General features: G+C 32.8%; 1 protein-coding gene across 2 annotated transcripts in view; it reads left to right on the forward strand.

Annotated features, from left to right (window-relative positions):
• The first annotated feature begins 225 nt into the window (after positions 1–225).
• Positions 226–12,979, forward strand: part of LOC106053469 (protein CASC3-like) — a 28,052-nt gene continuing 15,298 nt past the window's right edge. The window contains exons 1-9 of one of the 2 annotated variants that reach the window (XM_056013789.1): positions 226–504; positions 1,973–2,000; positions 2,386–2,432; positions 3,979–4,122; positions 4,267–4,406; positions 9,691–9,852; positions 10,061–11,199; positions 11,386–11,571; positions 11,987–12,115. In XM_056013789.1, the coding sequence (XP_055869764.1) occupies positions 388–504; positions 1,973–2,000; positions 2,386–2,432; positions 3,979–4,122; positions 4,267–4,406; positions 9,691–9,852; positions 10,061–11,199; positions 11,386–11,571; positions 11,987–12,115 (2,092 nt within the window). In that variant the 5' untranslated portion in view covers positions 226–387. The remainder of the gene's footprint in view (positions 505–1,972; positions 2,001–2,385; positions 2,433–3,978; positions 4,123–4,266; positions 4,407–9,690; positions 9,853–10,060; positions 11,200–11,385; positions 11,572–11,986; positions 12,116–12,979) is intronic. The other variant, XM_056013790.1, reaches the window with a different exon arrangement.

Consider the following 12,979-nt stretch of genomic DNA (forward strand, 5'->3'; position numbering starts at 1 on the left):
TCTTTTTTATATTTAATTTTATTTTAAGTTGTATAATGGAGGTATTATCTTTGCAAATATTTTAAAAATGTTTTTCTTTTTTATATTATTAACGATTAATGTAAATGAATTGCATACAAATTTACTAATGTAACAAGTGATTCTCTATTTAGGCTTTTCTCCGCTATGAAAACTGGAAACACGAGCGCCATTGTCGATAATAATACTAATAGTATTAGTATAAGAATCTAGGTTAATCTTAGTTCGATATTTAGATCTAGTCTAGATCTACAGATGATCTATCTAGCCTTACGAAAATAGATGTAGATCTATCTGTCTAGATCTAGAATCTATATATAAGACTCATTCTGGATTTTTAAAACGTGAATTTTCCTAACTTAACTAACTATGTCTGTGACTGCTATCGCTTCTGTAGATAAAGGTAGACGAAGAAGGGTATTAGACGATGAAGGCGAAGATGATAACAATTTACATTTGCCAGAGGCCACGAGACCATCGGAATGTGTAAGTTTATTTAAGTTTATTAAGTTTAGACTTAATCTATAATCTAGATCTAAAAAAATCTATATTTATTATTATTATAGATCTAGATCTAAGTATGATGTGTCTTTACGTTATAACTCTTGTCTGACTCTTGATTAGTACACTCCAGTGTTGATTAGTACACTCTGACTCCACTGTCTCCAGTGTTGATTACTTGAAATTTGGCTTCATTCCTTCCTTCATTGCGGCTTGCCTAGAACTGCATAGATATAGTATTTTATGCTACAAAGTTTTAAGTAATGACACCACAATAATAATTATATTTAATAAAGTGTAAGAATCTAGGTTAATCTTAGTTCGATATTTACTATTTACAGATGATAGCCTTGATGAAAGTTGGTTGGTTAACTTAGGGCTTAGGCTGAGGATCATTTGAACTCTCTGATTAAATAGATTTCAAGATAGATTTGAAATACTTTTGAAAACTCAAAGATAAATTTCAGAATAGACACACAGTGGATATATTTTTTGCTTCAACATCACAAAGAGAAGAGGTTTGCAAGCGTCTTACCGAGTCTTATGTAACCATTAATGGCCAACTACAGGAAATTGTTGACCATTTTTGTTATCTTGGCCTTGGCTCTAACATATCCAACAATGTTCTACTGGATAAAGACATCATCAACAGGATATATCCAAGGCAATGGGCACCATGTCAAGGCTGCAAAAAAGAGTGGGAGACAATACATTGCTAGAACAATACCAAAGCCTCATTCTACCAGACCTGTGTGATGAGCACTCTGCTATATGGAAGTGAAACATGGTCAGCTTACTCAGGAAAAAAAGCTAAATATCTTCTGCCTCCGATGCCTATGGCCGATCTTTAAAATAAGGTGACAAGATAAAATTTAAATATATAACCAATGAGGAAGTGCTATGAAGAGCAGGGTGCCAGTCAGCAGCCGACGCCTTGTTTGGCTTGGTCACGTTAATAGAATGCCACCAGATTGACTTCCACATGGAGAAATGAAGAAACTAATAGTGAATAGAATAAACGAGAAATGGACATGTCCACTATTTGCTCCAGTGAGATCTTGGACAATACCATGGAGAGTCTTTTTGTCATTTCTGCATGCAGCTGCTTGTGCCTCTTGACCATTCTGTTCAATCCAGTTCCATTTATCCCGCCGACAACTTCTCTTTACTTTCAGATCTGCTTCCCTATAGATAGGCTTCTTACGCTTCAAGCATTTTTATGGTCTCATCTGCATGGATTCAGGGGCGTCCTAAAAATCTTGAAATTCAAAAACTTTTGTCTTCACTGAGATTGGAGCCCAAGACTCCCTTTAGTAGAGAACTGTAATCATTAAAGAAATATATATCAAGATAAATTTTAGACTTCTATTTAACATAAAAAAATTACTTTTATGATAGAATATTATTTGTGCAGATAAAATGACACATATTTTAATTCATTTTCTAATTATAGGAATCAGAAGGAGAAGTTCCAGATATAGGTAAGAACACTGTTGAAATTGAAGATTGTTTGTTTCCTTTTTAACTGGTATTTTGGCAATGATTTATATTTGTTCTTTTGAAACATTTTTAATTAGCTTTAACTTGGTAAAACCATAATGAATAAATAGCTCACCCATAAACATTATATTCTACTAAGTCAAAAAGTTCTTAATTAAAAAAAGAAACTTTGTCTCCTAAAAACTTTTGGGTAATTTTATTTTCTGCCAAAACACACACATCACATTTTTAGGTCGCTTACCCAGTTTTGTATATTTCTTACTCTTCTTTAAGTGGATCATCAGATTTTTGGTTTGTAACATATCTAGCAAATAATGATACTGAACTTTTAGTAATGTGACAGCTAAAAAGCGTTTTCTATTCCAGATTTATCAGAATATGAAAGTGCTGTAGATGAGGGAGGGGACCATGAAGTAAGTAGATTGAAAATATTTCTTATAATTAATAGTCTGGACATTTGCTTTGTTCATGGGGATGCAAGATCGCAGGCGTGCCGGCAAAATCGAAGTAAAAATAAAAACTTGCTTTGCTGGCAAACACCACTCAGACTGATTGCCGGCTCGGCAATAACATTCAATAACGTTTTGATCTTTCAAACTAAAACTTAATAAGTCGAATTCAAAGAAAGACAGGAAGTTACAATTCTTAAGTTATGGCGCTTTGTATCAAAAACGTAAACAAAAGTTAGAAACTTATCCGTATGGCCCCGGCCTGAGATGCAAATTTAGTAAGTAGATCTAATTCTAATAAGTTTGATCTGCCAGCATAAAAATTGAAACCAGACCTAGAGGCTAGATCTAGTCTAGAGGTCTAGATTCTAGATCTATTTCTACATTTTAAAATGATTTTAGAAGTTGAATGTATTTACCCGAAAATGCGAAATTACTGTATCATCGCAGTATGAATAATGATAGATCTAGCCTAGCTATAATGATAATCTTTTATAGTCTAGATAATCTCAGTAGATGATAATGATAGATTGATATCAATGAGTATTAACTATTAGATCTAGATAATTAGAATAATTAGTTAGAATCTTACAGTTTTACAATATACCACTATCATTGACTATCACTAGCTTGACTAGGTCTAGTCCCTTTTTGGGCAGAAGCAGCGTAGATCAAAAGTAGATTGTATCTATTATTAGATATGTTCTAATAGTAAAGTCTAGATCTAATTAAATCTAGATATCTAATAATAAAAAACTTGTTTTAAAAAAGGTAAGACTCTAGATCTAGTAGATATATTCTAGCTAGGCCTAGACTTCTATCATCTAGCATTACTAGATTATAGATTAGTGTCTGACCTAGATCTAACTTCAAGATCTAGAACTAAATTTTAGAGTATATATATGGATTTAAGTCTAGGCTAGACCTAAATCTAGATAAAATCTAATATCTAGTTAACTAGACAAGTTAAAGTCTAGACTTAGACTCAGAGACTATTGTGAGTATGTCTAGATCTCTAATACTTACTAGTTTCTTTATTAGACCAATAAATATTTATATATCTATTAGATCTTTTATTTGAAATAGAGTTAACTTTTAACATAGGTGCTACAAAGTTTGATTTATATAAATACTAATATGGTAGTAGTAGGTAGGCTTATCTATGTGCATACTATATATAAAAAAAATGAAATGTTCAAACATACATGTAGATTATAGTAATTTAAGTAAAAGCATAGAATTTATAGTTTGTATTCAAATATATTTCAAATATATATGTATAAAGCGGTAAATGTTTTATTTATGTTGTGAAGATATAAGAGGCATCATGCTTGCAGGTTTTTTTTTGGGTTGCCCCCCCCCCCCCCCCCCCTTTTCTGGCAAAACGGGGCTCTCTTGCTTGCATCCATGGCTTTATTGAAGAAGACGATATTCTGTGAGAACCCAAACCCTCCCTTTTGTTATTGAGCAAGTTTTTTTAATTTACTTTTCTAAAATTTGTAATTGACAGGAGGGTAGTGAAGAAGGAAGTGAGTCAGGAACAGAAGATGGCTCAGAGACTGAATCTGAAAGCGGTTCAGAGACTGAAACCGAAGGGGAAGAATATTCTGAAGATGAAGGGCTAGAAGAAGAACGTCAGAGTGGAGACGGAGAGGTAGGCATCCTAGTGGTCTTGAAGACTAAATAGAATGCAAAATTGCTGGCTTGTTATATTTTCGAATTCCTAATTTAATTTAAATGCCCATTTATCAAAAGGACAATTTTTGATATTATTTTAAAGTGATTTTTTTAAAATTAGGAGCAGCCTAATAACGATAAGCCTGATGATGATGAAGACAAAAAGAATCCAGCATATGTACCCCGTAAAGGTGCCTTTTATGAACATGATTTACGTCAGGGAAATGAAGGACCTGAAGCAGAGCAAACAGTTGAGGAAAAGTGAGTAAAGAATCTTGTAACTAATTCAGTGGAAAAGTTAACATTTTCCTTATTAAGAAAGTAGTTTCTTTTTTAATTTTTAGAAACAACTATCATTTTGTTGAATTTTTAAAAAAATCTCACTTAATAAATCTTAGGAATATTCAGCTGTTTAAAAGATATTGGTTGTAAATATTGTAAATTTTACCAAAAAGGTTTTAAATTTCGGTATGACTGTTTATAGGGGTGCACCGGATAGTACTTTTTGATATCCGGCCGGGGCCGGAGCCGGATACCTAAGTGTCTTGTTAATAGCTTGTGTTGCTGAACATTTTACGAAACTGTTAAATAACATACCTATATTGGTTGGTTTTATTTTTTTTCCTTTTATATACCTTATTGTTTTAAACTCTGTTACTGATTGATTTATTCAAGCTTAACAGTATTTCTAAAAATCTGTATAGCATGAGTGTGTCTGTGTGTATGTACGATGCCACCAACTGTAAAGGATGTGTGTAGGAAGGTCAATGTAAATAATGTTAGTATACATTTAACTAGTTACTAATGTAAATCTTATAATAGGGTTCCCGCAGCCTCCTGATTTTTCAGGAGCTCCTGGAAATCTTCTGACATTGCAAAATATATGAAAAAGTCCTGGAAATCTCCTGAAAAGTCATAAGAATCTCCTGAAAAATTGTCTTTTTTGGGTGTCATTCAATATGAAAATCGCCGATCCTATGGGCGATTAAGAAAAAAAAAATGGCATTGTCGGCTTTCATTTAATAAAAATGTAATAATATGGCGAATTCAAGCCTAAAATGGAAGTTCTAATACTTTGTTTACTTTAATAGGCACTGGCATATATAAACATAGATCTAAGTACCGGTATTCTAAGTCTATCTCGATCTCAAAAGTGATTTTTTTAAAAAACAAATCTAGATCTACATAGATTTGATAGATCTAGAATTAGAATGAAAATGCTAGATCTATTTTATCTAGATCTAAATCCAGAAAGACTTGATATTAAAATTAAGACTAGACGTAAATCTGGATTAGATCTATCATCTAATCATCTAGATTCTAGATCTAGCCTGGGCCATGATGATCATGATGATGATGCCTGGCCTAGACTAGTACTGTAACTGTAGTAAAGTAAGTATATAGTAGTAGATCTAGTACGTAGTAGATGATCATGATGATGATCTAGAATGCTAGCTCTACTAGAAATGACTAGATCTAGATCAATTACTATAAGTATATTATAATATTATGTAGATCTATTCTATATCTAGTCTACATACTACTATGATCAGTACGATCTAGATCTAGTCAATCTAGAGTCTAGAGCTAGTTATCTAGTAGTACTAGTTACTAGATTCTAGTAGATCTCTAGTCAGATCTAGATAGCGGATAGAGATAGATATATCTAGTCAATCTAGATAGAGACAGATATAGTGATATAGATAGTGATATAGTTACAGACAGTATCTTATCTTATCTTATATAATACAGACGTTACTTCAAAAAAGAAGATGATTACGTCCTACGCATCATGCATTTAGTCATGCATATTAACCAATGACTTAAATTCTGCCAAGTCACTGGTTTTCCTGGCTAGCTCAGGCAACCCATTCCATGCTCTAATAGCACTAGGGAAGAAGGAGTATTTGTACAAATTTGTCCTAGCATATGGGACGAGGAATGTGCCTTTATCTTTGTGTCTTTCAGAGTATTTTATTAAATTTTGTATTTGAAGATTATGGTTCTGTTTTATGTATGATTGCTACTTTACTTTTGAGCCTTCTGTCCTGAAGGCTTTTTAAATTTAGTGATTTTACTAAAGGTGTTACTTTAGTCAAATGTGAATATTCGTTTGTTATGAATCTCACTGCTCTATTTTGTGTCTGTTCCAGTTTCTTAATGTTTTCTTGAGTTGCGGGGTCCCAAACGGAAGATGCATATTCTATTATTGGCCTAACCAAGGTTAAATAACATTTTAGTTTTATGTTCTTATTTGATTTATAGAAATTTCTTTTAATAAATCCTAATGCTTTGTTTGATTTTTTTGTAGTTTCATCAATATGTGGATTCCATGATAGTTTTTCATTTATTATAACACTTATGTATAATGAGTATATAATAGTTATAGCCAATATACTGAATATAGGGCCTACTATTCTACTTTTACTGTACGTTTTAGGGTGGAGGCCTTAGACTTAGAGTATATAAAAAATATATGATTAATGGTATAGATTATATTTCTAGAATTGTAGATCTAATAGAGATCTACTTAGATTCTGGAATCTCTCTCTTAGTTTTAGTTTTATAAATCTAGATTGTGAAGTAGATGGGGCTTAGAGTATAGTGTAATATGGTCTTCTATATAGTATTTAAGCTGCTATATAAAATTAAACTATTCATGGTTTTATTATCGAATTCACTTCTAGCTTTATGATTCAGAGCTAGATTTTATAGATTTAAAGACACCTATTGTTAATAAAAACAATCAATGCAAGAGATTTCCACTGAAATAGGAAACTAATATTGATAATGTGTTATACATTGCAATTTGTTTAATTTTAGAGATTTTAATTAATTCCTAATGTTGACTAATACAAGCAATATGTATAGAGAGAGTAGTGCTTATTGGTTTACAAGTACTTTTTTACTTTTTAATCAGTTACTTTTGAATTTGCTAATTTGAAAAGGAAAAAAAATTGTATACATGTATATGGTAATTCTTATATTTATTACTAAATATAGATATAATTCGCGTTTTTCCGCTCCTGAAATCAAATATTTTCTCCTGGAAATCTCCTGAAATCCTAATCTCAGAATGGTGGGGGAACCCTGTTATAAGTAAAGTGCAATCTGCATTGTATAGTGGTCAGATGTATGTGTTCATGAATTTCAGACCAACAACCTGGTAAGATATACCTAGTGAGACTACACATGTAGTCCTAGTGTAGTGTGTATAGTTGTTTGTGTTAACCATCAAGCATTGTTTTTTCCTTGAGCATACGCACGCAATACAGTTGGGTGTCAGTCAAAAAAGATAACACATTGGCATGGTCAGTCAAGCATATAGATTAATTATACCCGTCCACTAGTTAGAGGTCAAGGGTTGTTGTTTTTTACGCTTCAGCATATTCTTTCTTTGTTTGCTAGATCTAACTGCGGTACTATTATTCAATTTATTTTATGCGATTTTAAAATTTACTGTAAGGTTTTCCGTTATTTATTAAGTCAAAAGAATTAAACAATGAAATTAGCTTTCTTTCTAAAGATTTTAATACAAGGCAAAAAAATACACACACGCAAACATGCACATCTTTGTTTTATTTTATTGTGCAAAGAACTTACGTAAGAAACATTCAATGCAAAGAACGTATGTTAGAAACATCTTCCTTAATTATTACTGATTTTATTTGTGGTTTCAGTAACTGTTACAAAAGGGCACGATAGTAAGTCTATGGATGTCAGGTGTGTAAAAGTCTTCCTGGCCTGATACACACTGGCTAAGTATGCATCTTAAGTAAACAAAAATAGTAATAACAAGGAGTTAATTGACTGTCACAAATTATTAAGAATATTGTTATCAAATCAAGACACTTAACTGCAGGAGTAATATTCAAGTTAACACGTTAGAAAACGTATTTAACCGTAATATTTATTGACAGTGTAATACCCTTTGTTAGCACGTTGTGTTTTTTCATTCTGGCTTAAAAATGGTCAATGTCTATCAATAAATTGGGTGTCAAGGACCAAAGAAATAAAATAAAGAGTAGGGGGTGTTTAGCTCTCCATTTAAAGGTAGCCCTGGTTGTGTCTTCTACAAAATAATTAGTTACTGGCTTACTGGGCTATATAATCTTGCGGTTTGTGTTCTATGTAGGTAAAGGTCACTCGTTTAGGTGCGTGTGATCTTTAGTCCAGCTTACTAATTGAGATTTATGTTCAAGTAACTCGGCACACTTGAAAAGGTGTGGCCTCTAGCCCAACCACGTGATTAAGATTTTTCTCCAAATAAGCAAACTCTTTGTCCGGATACCCGTGTAGATGTTTGGCTTGAAGTCCAGTCCAGCCCCCCCCCCCCCCCCCCAAATTAGGATTAACTACTAAGAAAACAAACATAGTTCCCTCGTGTGACATCTAGAGAGTGCTTACGTCCATCGTATCTGACTTAGGGTCACCTGTCAATCAATGAACTCAATGTGATGGACTAAACAAATAAAAGGGGGAGGAAATCTGGAAATATACCTTGTTACCTTAGAGGTGTGGCTCTTGTAGTCCAGCCCCCCTAATAAAGATTAACTACTAAATAAACAAACTCAGTTCCCTCGAAAGGTGTGACCTCTAGAGAGTGTTAATACGCTGACATTAAACCTACGTCTATCATATTTAACTTGTGGTCACCTGCCTATAAAAAAAAACTCAATGTGATGGACTAAACAAATAAAAGGGGTGGGAGTTGTTCATCTCTACCTCTGGAGATATACCCGCTCAGCTAGACAGACGTCTGGTCAGCATGACGTAGTCAAGGAATGTAGCATTTTAACATGTTAACTAACCTACTCAAAGGTCAAGACAAATAGAAAAAAGTGTCAAGCCATTGCTGCTCTGTATGTAAAGCGCATTTATGATGTAAAGTTTCATTTCTATTTATATTAAGTAATTAACACGCCTTGTCTTTATAATAAACGATGTTTGGTGCATATTCATAACAGCTCTATTTTTAAGCCCATTATTATGTTTTAATATAAACATTAATACATTCTACAACAGACATTAATGGAACGAGGTCCACTTTATGCATATTTAATAGGTGTATTTTTTACTATCCAGTTAACTATCCGGTAGTGATATCCGACCGGAGCCAAATAGCACCGGATAGTAAAAAATGTCGGATATTCGGCAGGAGCCGGAGCGACTATCCGGTGCACCCCTAACTGTTTATAAACTTGCTTTATAGATGCTTGTTCAGTTTGCTAGTGCTTTGAAACTTTATCATCATTCTGACAGCTTGCTCAGCAACCATGTTTAAGATTGAAAGACATATTAAGAGCAGTTCATTTTGTCTCCTCAATATTATTTCCACTATTGCACTTGGCTTCTTGACAGGTCTGATCCGCTTTTTAGTCATTTTGTTTTTGTTGCATGAGGTTTTTACATTATGACAGTGAAAAACACAGTTCGTCGGTTGCAACATAAAAAAAAAATAATTTTTTTTTAAATCCAAAAAGTCCAGCTAATTTACCTTTTAAATTCATTTTTCTTATTGAATTTTTATCTTTAAATGTTTCAGGCCAAAAAAAAAGTTGTGGCAGGATGAAGGTAAATGGGCTCATGACAGATATAGTGATGATTCTCAAGCTCCCAAGTCTAGGGAGGAACTGATTGCTATCTATGGTTATGATATTAGAGTAGCAGACAAACCTCCTGAGGCCCCTCCAAGAAAGCCTGGCAGGTTAGGCCTTCTTTTTCTCTTATTTTGCTTAATTTTACAAAAGAAATATTGCGTTTGGCTTACATTTCCTTAAGTGTTAGTTTCAATTTTAATGAAGTACTTCTTGAGATGTTTTCCATCAATATTTTATTATAAGTTTTTATTTTAGTTGCTATGAAACTAATGATATTTAGGGTTTTATCAAATATTTGAAAATGTTTAATTACAGAGAGAAGGGGCCAAGGCAGCATCGCATTAAAGACTTTGTTCCAAAAATGGCAGTTATAGATACAACTGAAGATGGAACAGATTCTGTACCAAATCTAGGGGATGATGGTGTGATTCTTTATGGTGGTCCTTCTCCAAGAAATTTGCGTAAAAATAATATGCGCAACTCTGATGGCAGACGAGGTGGGCGTCATGTTATTAGAAATGATGTGGATTCTTTCAATAACAAAAATCAATATGATAACAAGAATGGTAATGACATTACCAATCAAACTAATGAAATGGTACCAAAGCAGATTGATAAATCTGAGGAGTTCCCAAGTTTAGTAGATACTGTTCGGCCAGCAAATCAAAGAAATGATCAATACAAGAAACAGGTAGATCTAGGTAATCAGTTAAAAAATGATCAGAAAGTTGCACATGAAAAAGTTTCAAAACCTCAGGTACCAGAAAATGTTCGTCAGAATGATTTTAGGGATAAAGGCTTTAATAAAATTCAGCAAAGCCAGGATAGTCGTAAAGATAACAGCCGCTACCAGCAAAGTTTTAGGGACGATAGAAGAGGGGGTTTTAATAACCGTAATTCTAACAGAGAAAGAGAGAATTCTAATAGATATCAGGATGAAAATTGGAGATCCTCAACTATTGAAGAAAAAGATAGGTATTATCGGAATGAAGATTACAAGCAAGATTTCAACAGAAAACCACACTTTAAAGGCAATGATGGGCAAAGCTTAAAAACAGGTAATTCTAGCGATGGAAGAGGTTACTCTAATCGAGCAAGCAGATATGAGCAACCGCCACGTTATCAGCAGCAGCAGTCTCCAAGTGATGTTTCACTTATAAATGAGTCCAGAGAGTACACAAACACATCCTACAGGTTGCCAGAAGATAAAAGTAAGCAGAAGACTACTTACAACAGTAGTGTATCTAACACGTCTAACATCGTCAGTGATGGTGGTGATGGCAGTACCTCACAGAATGTTGTCTTCTCCAACAAAGAAAATGTTCAGACTATTAATGTTACCATCACAAGCACAACTACAGAGAAGAAATCATATGCTAAAGAACGTAGAGCTAAAGGTTCAGCTCGTTCCATGGAAGGAGCTTCAGTGGCTAGTCATCCAGATATGCAAAAATGTAAGTTAAATTAATTTGATGTGGGTCTTAATTATATTATTCCTTTTACTTTACCACTAAATAAAACTAGATTTTAGTCTTTTAACTAGCAATCAAAGCTGAAAATGTACTACTTAGCTAATTTTTTACTAACTAAGTAAAAAATTTAAGCTATCGGTTATTTTAATATATATAATTTTTTTTTAGTCAACTTGAGCTCTAATGTGCAGTATCAAGGACCTCCACCTGGTACAGTAAAAATTGAACCTAACATGGTAGCTCAGTCCAGCGCCAAGCGCTATTCATCGCAGAGACAACAGGGTTTGGGCAACCAAGGTGTTTTTACTGAACCTCCTCCCATAGAAAACACAAGCCCTAAACTGTATAACCCAGGTAAGATAATCTTAAAATTTGTATTTTTACTCTTTCCTGGGGACTGAGCATGACCATTACATACAAGTTTATCTTTTAATAGTTAAAAAAAAATGCATTTAAAAAGCCTGACCAGATACATTTTTAAAAAAATTCTTTTAGGCTTTAGTTCTTTTAAAGTCTGAGAGATGTCTATAAAAAAAAAATGTGGTATGGGAATTATTTCTTTATTTCAATGGAAACAACCTCAAAATTCAAAAGCATTTTATAATTGAGAAATCATTTTTTAATATTTTTTTTTTGTTAAATATTAATATGGTTATATTCAATTCAGTTTTTAAAATTTGATGTTAGCTATTTTTAAAAGTAATGAAACATGTCAACAAAGAAAAAAAGCAGTGTAATAAATATTACTGATCCTTTAAAATTATTCCAGCTTTACCTCCGCCTTCATATTATAGAGAGCATGGTTCAGGTCAGCTTCCCAATCCAACAAGTGTTCAGGAATTCTCCCCTGCAATGCTTCCTCCTGCTGCTGCTGCTGCTTTGCCTTATGGCCTGCCAGGTGCCTTTTTTTTTTTTTTTTTTGCCAATTTTTTAGTTGTAAACAAAAAAAGAGGCTTTTTATAAATATTATTTTCTTGTTAAGGGGTTACTGGATCCGATTTTGGGTAAAAAAATCGATTTTTCAATTTTGGTGTAATTAAATAGGCGGACATGTATTTTATAAACTGGCACCAAAAATTTTCTAAAAAATAGCATTTTTTATTGAAAAAAAGCATTTTAATGATGCGTGGTGAACACTATTTTCCATATTTTTCTTATTACAAATTCACTGTTTTTGAGTGAATGCATTTTTTGTGACCCCCCCTGTAACAAATTTCTAAAATCTCTAGAACTAATAGAGATAAATGTGTCAAATTTGGTACACATATTCAGAGATAAATAATACAGAGAATCAGCTAGTTTTAATGACTTTAGCTGAAGAAGTTTTTAATATATGATCTTTTGGGAAAAAAAATGTGGGTGCATTTTACAGGAAAAAAATCACCCTTTTTTAAAAAATCATAAAATGCACAATACTAAGGGAAAATGTATAAAATCTAGCTAGCTCCTTCCAGCCACCTTTATACTTTAAGGTGTAAGTATTTTTAGCTTTGAAATTTATCTATTTTGAAAAATTTTAGAATTTTCCTATATGAACTAATTTTTGTTTATTTTCAAGATGGCTGCCGTTACCATGGCAACCCGGAAACATTAGACAACATTCAATATATATTTTTTATTATTGAGTTGTCATATGATATAATATAACAATAGTTATTAAGTTAAAGCAAAAATAAAAAAAATAAATTTCACTATCCAGTAACCCCTTAATGAGACCAAGTTATATCCTATTTAAAAAAAAAAATTGAAAACATAGGATAAT

This window comes from Biomphalaria glabrata, chromosome 16 (assembly GCF_947242115.1).
Source record: "Biomphalaria glabrata chromosome 16, xgBioGlab47.1, whole genome shotgun sequence".
Taxonomy (NCBI): Eukaryota; Metazoa; Mollusca; class Gastropoda; family Planorbidae; genus Biomphalaria; species Biomphalaria glabrata.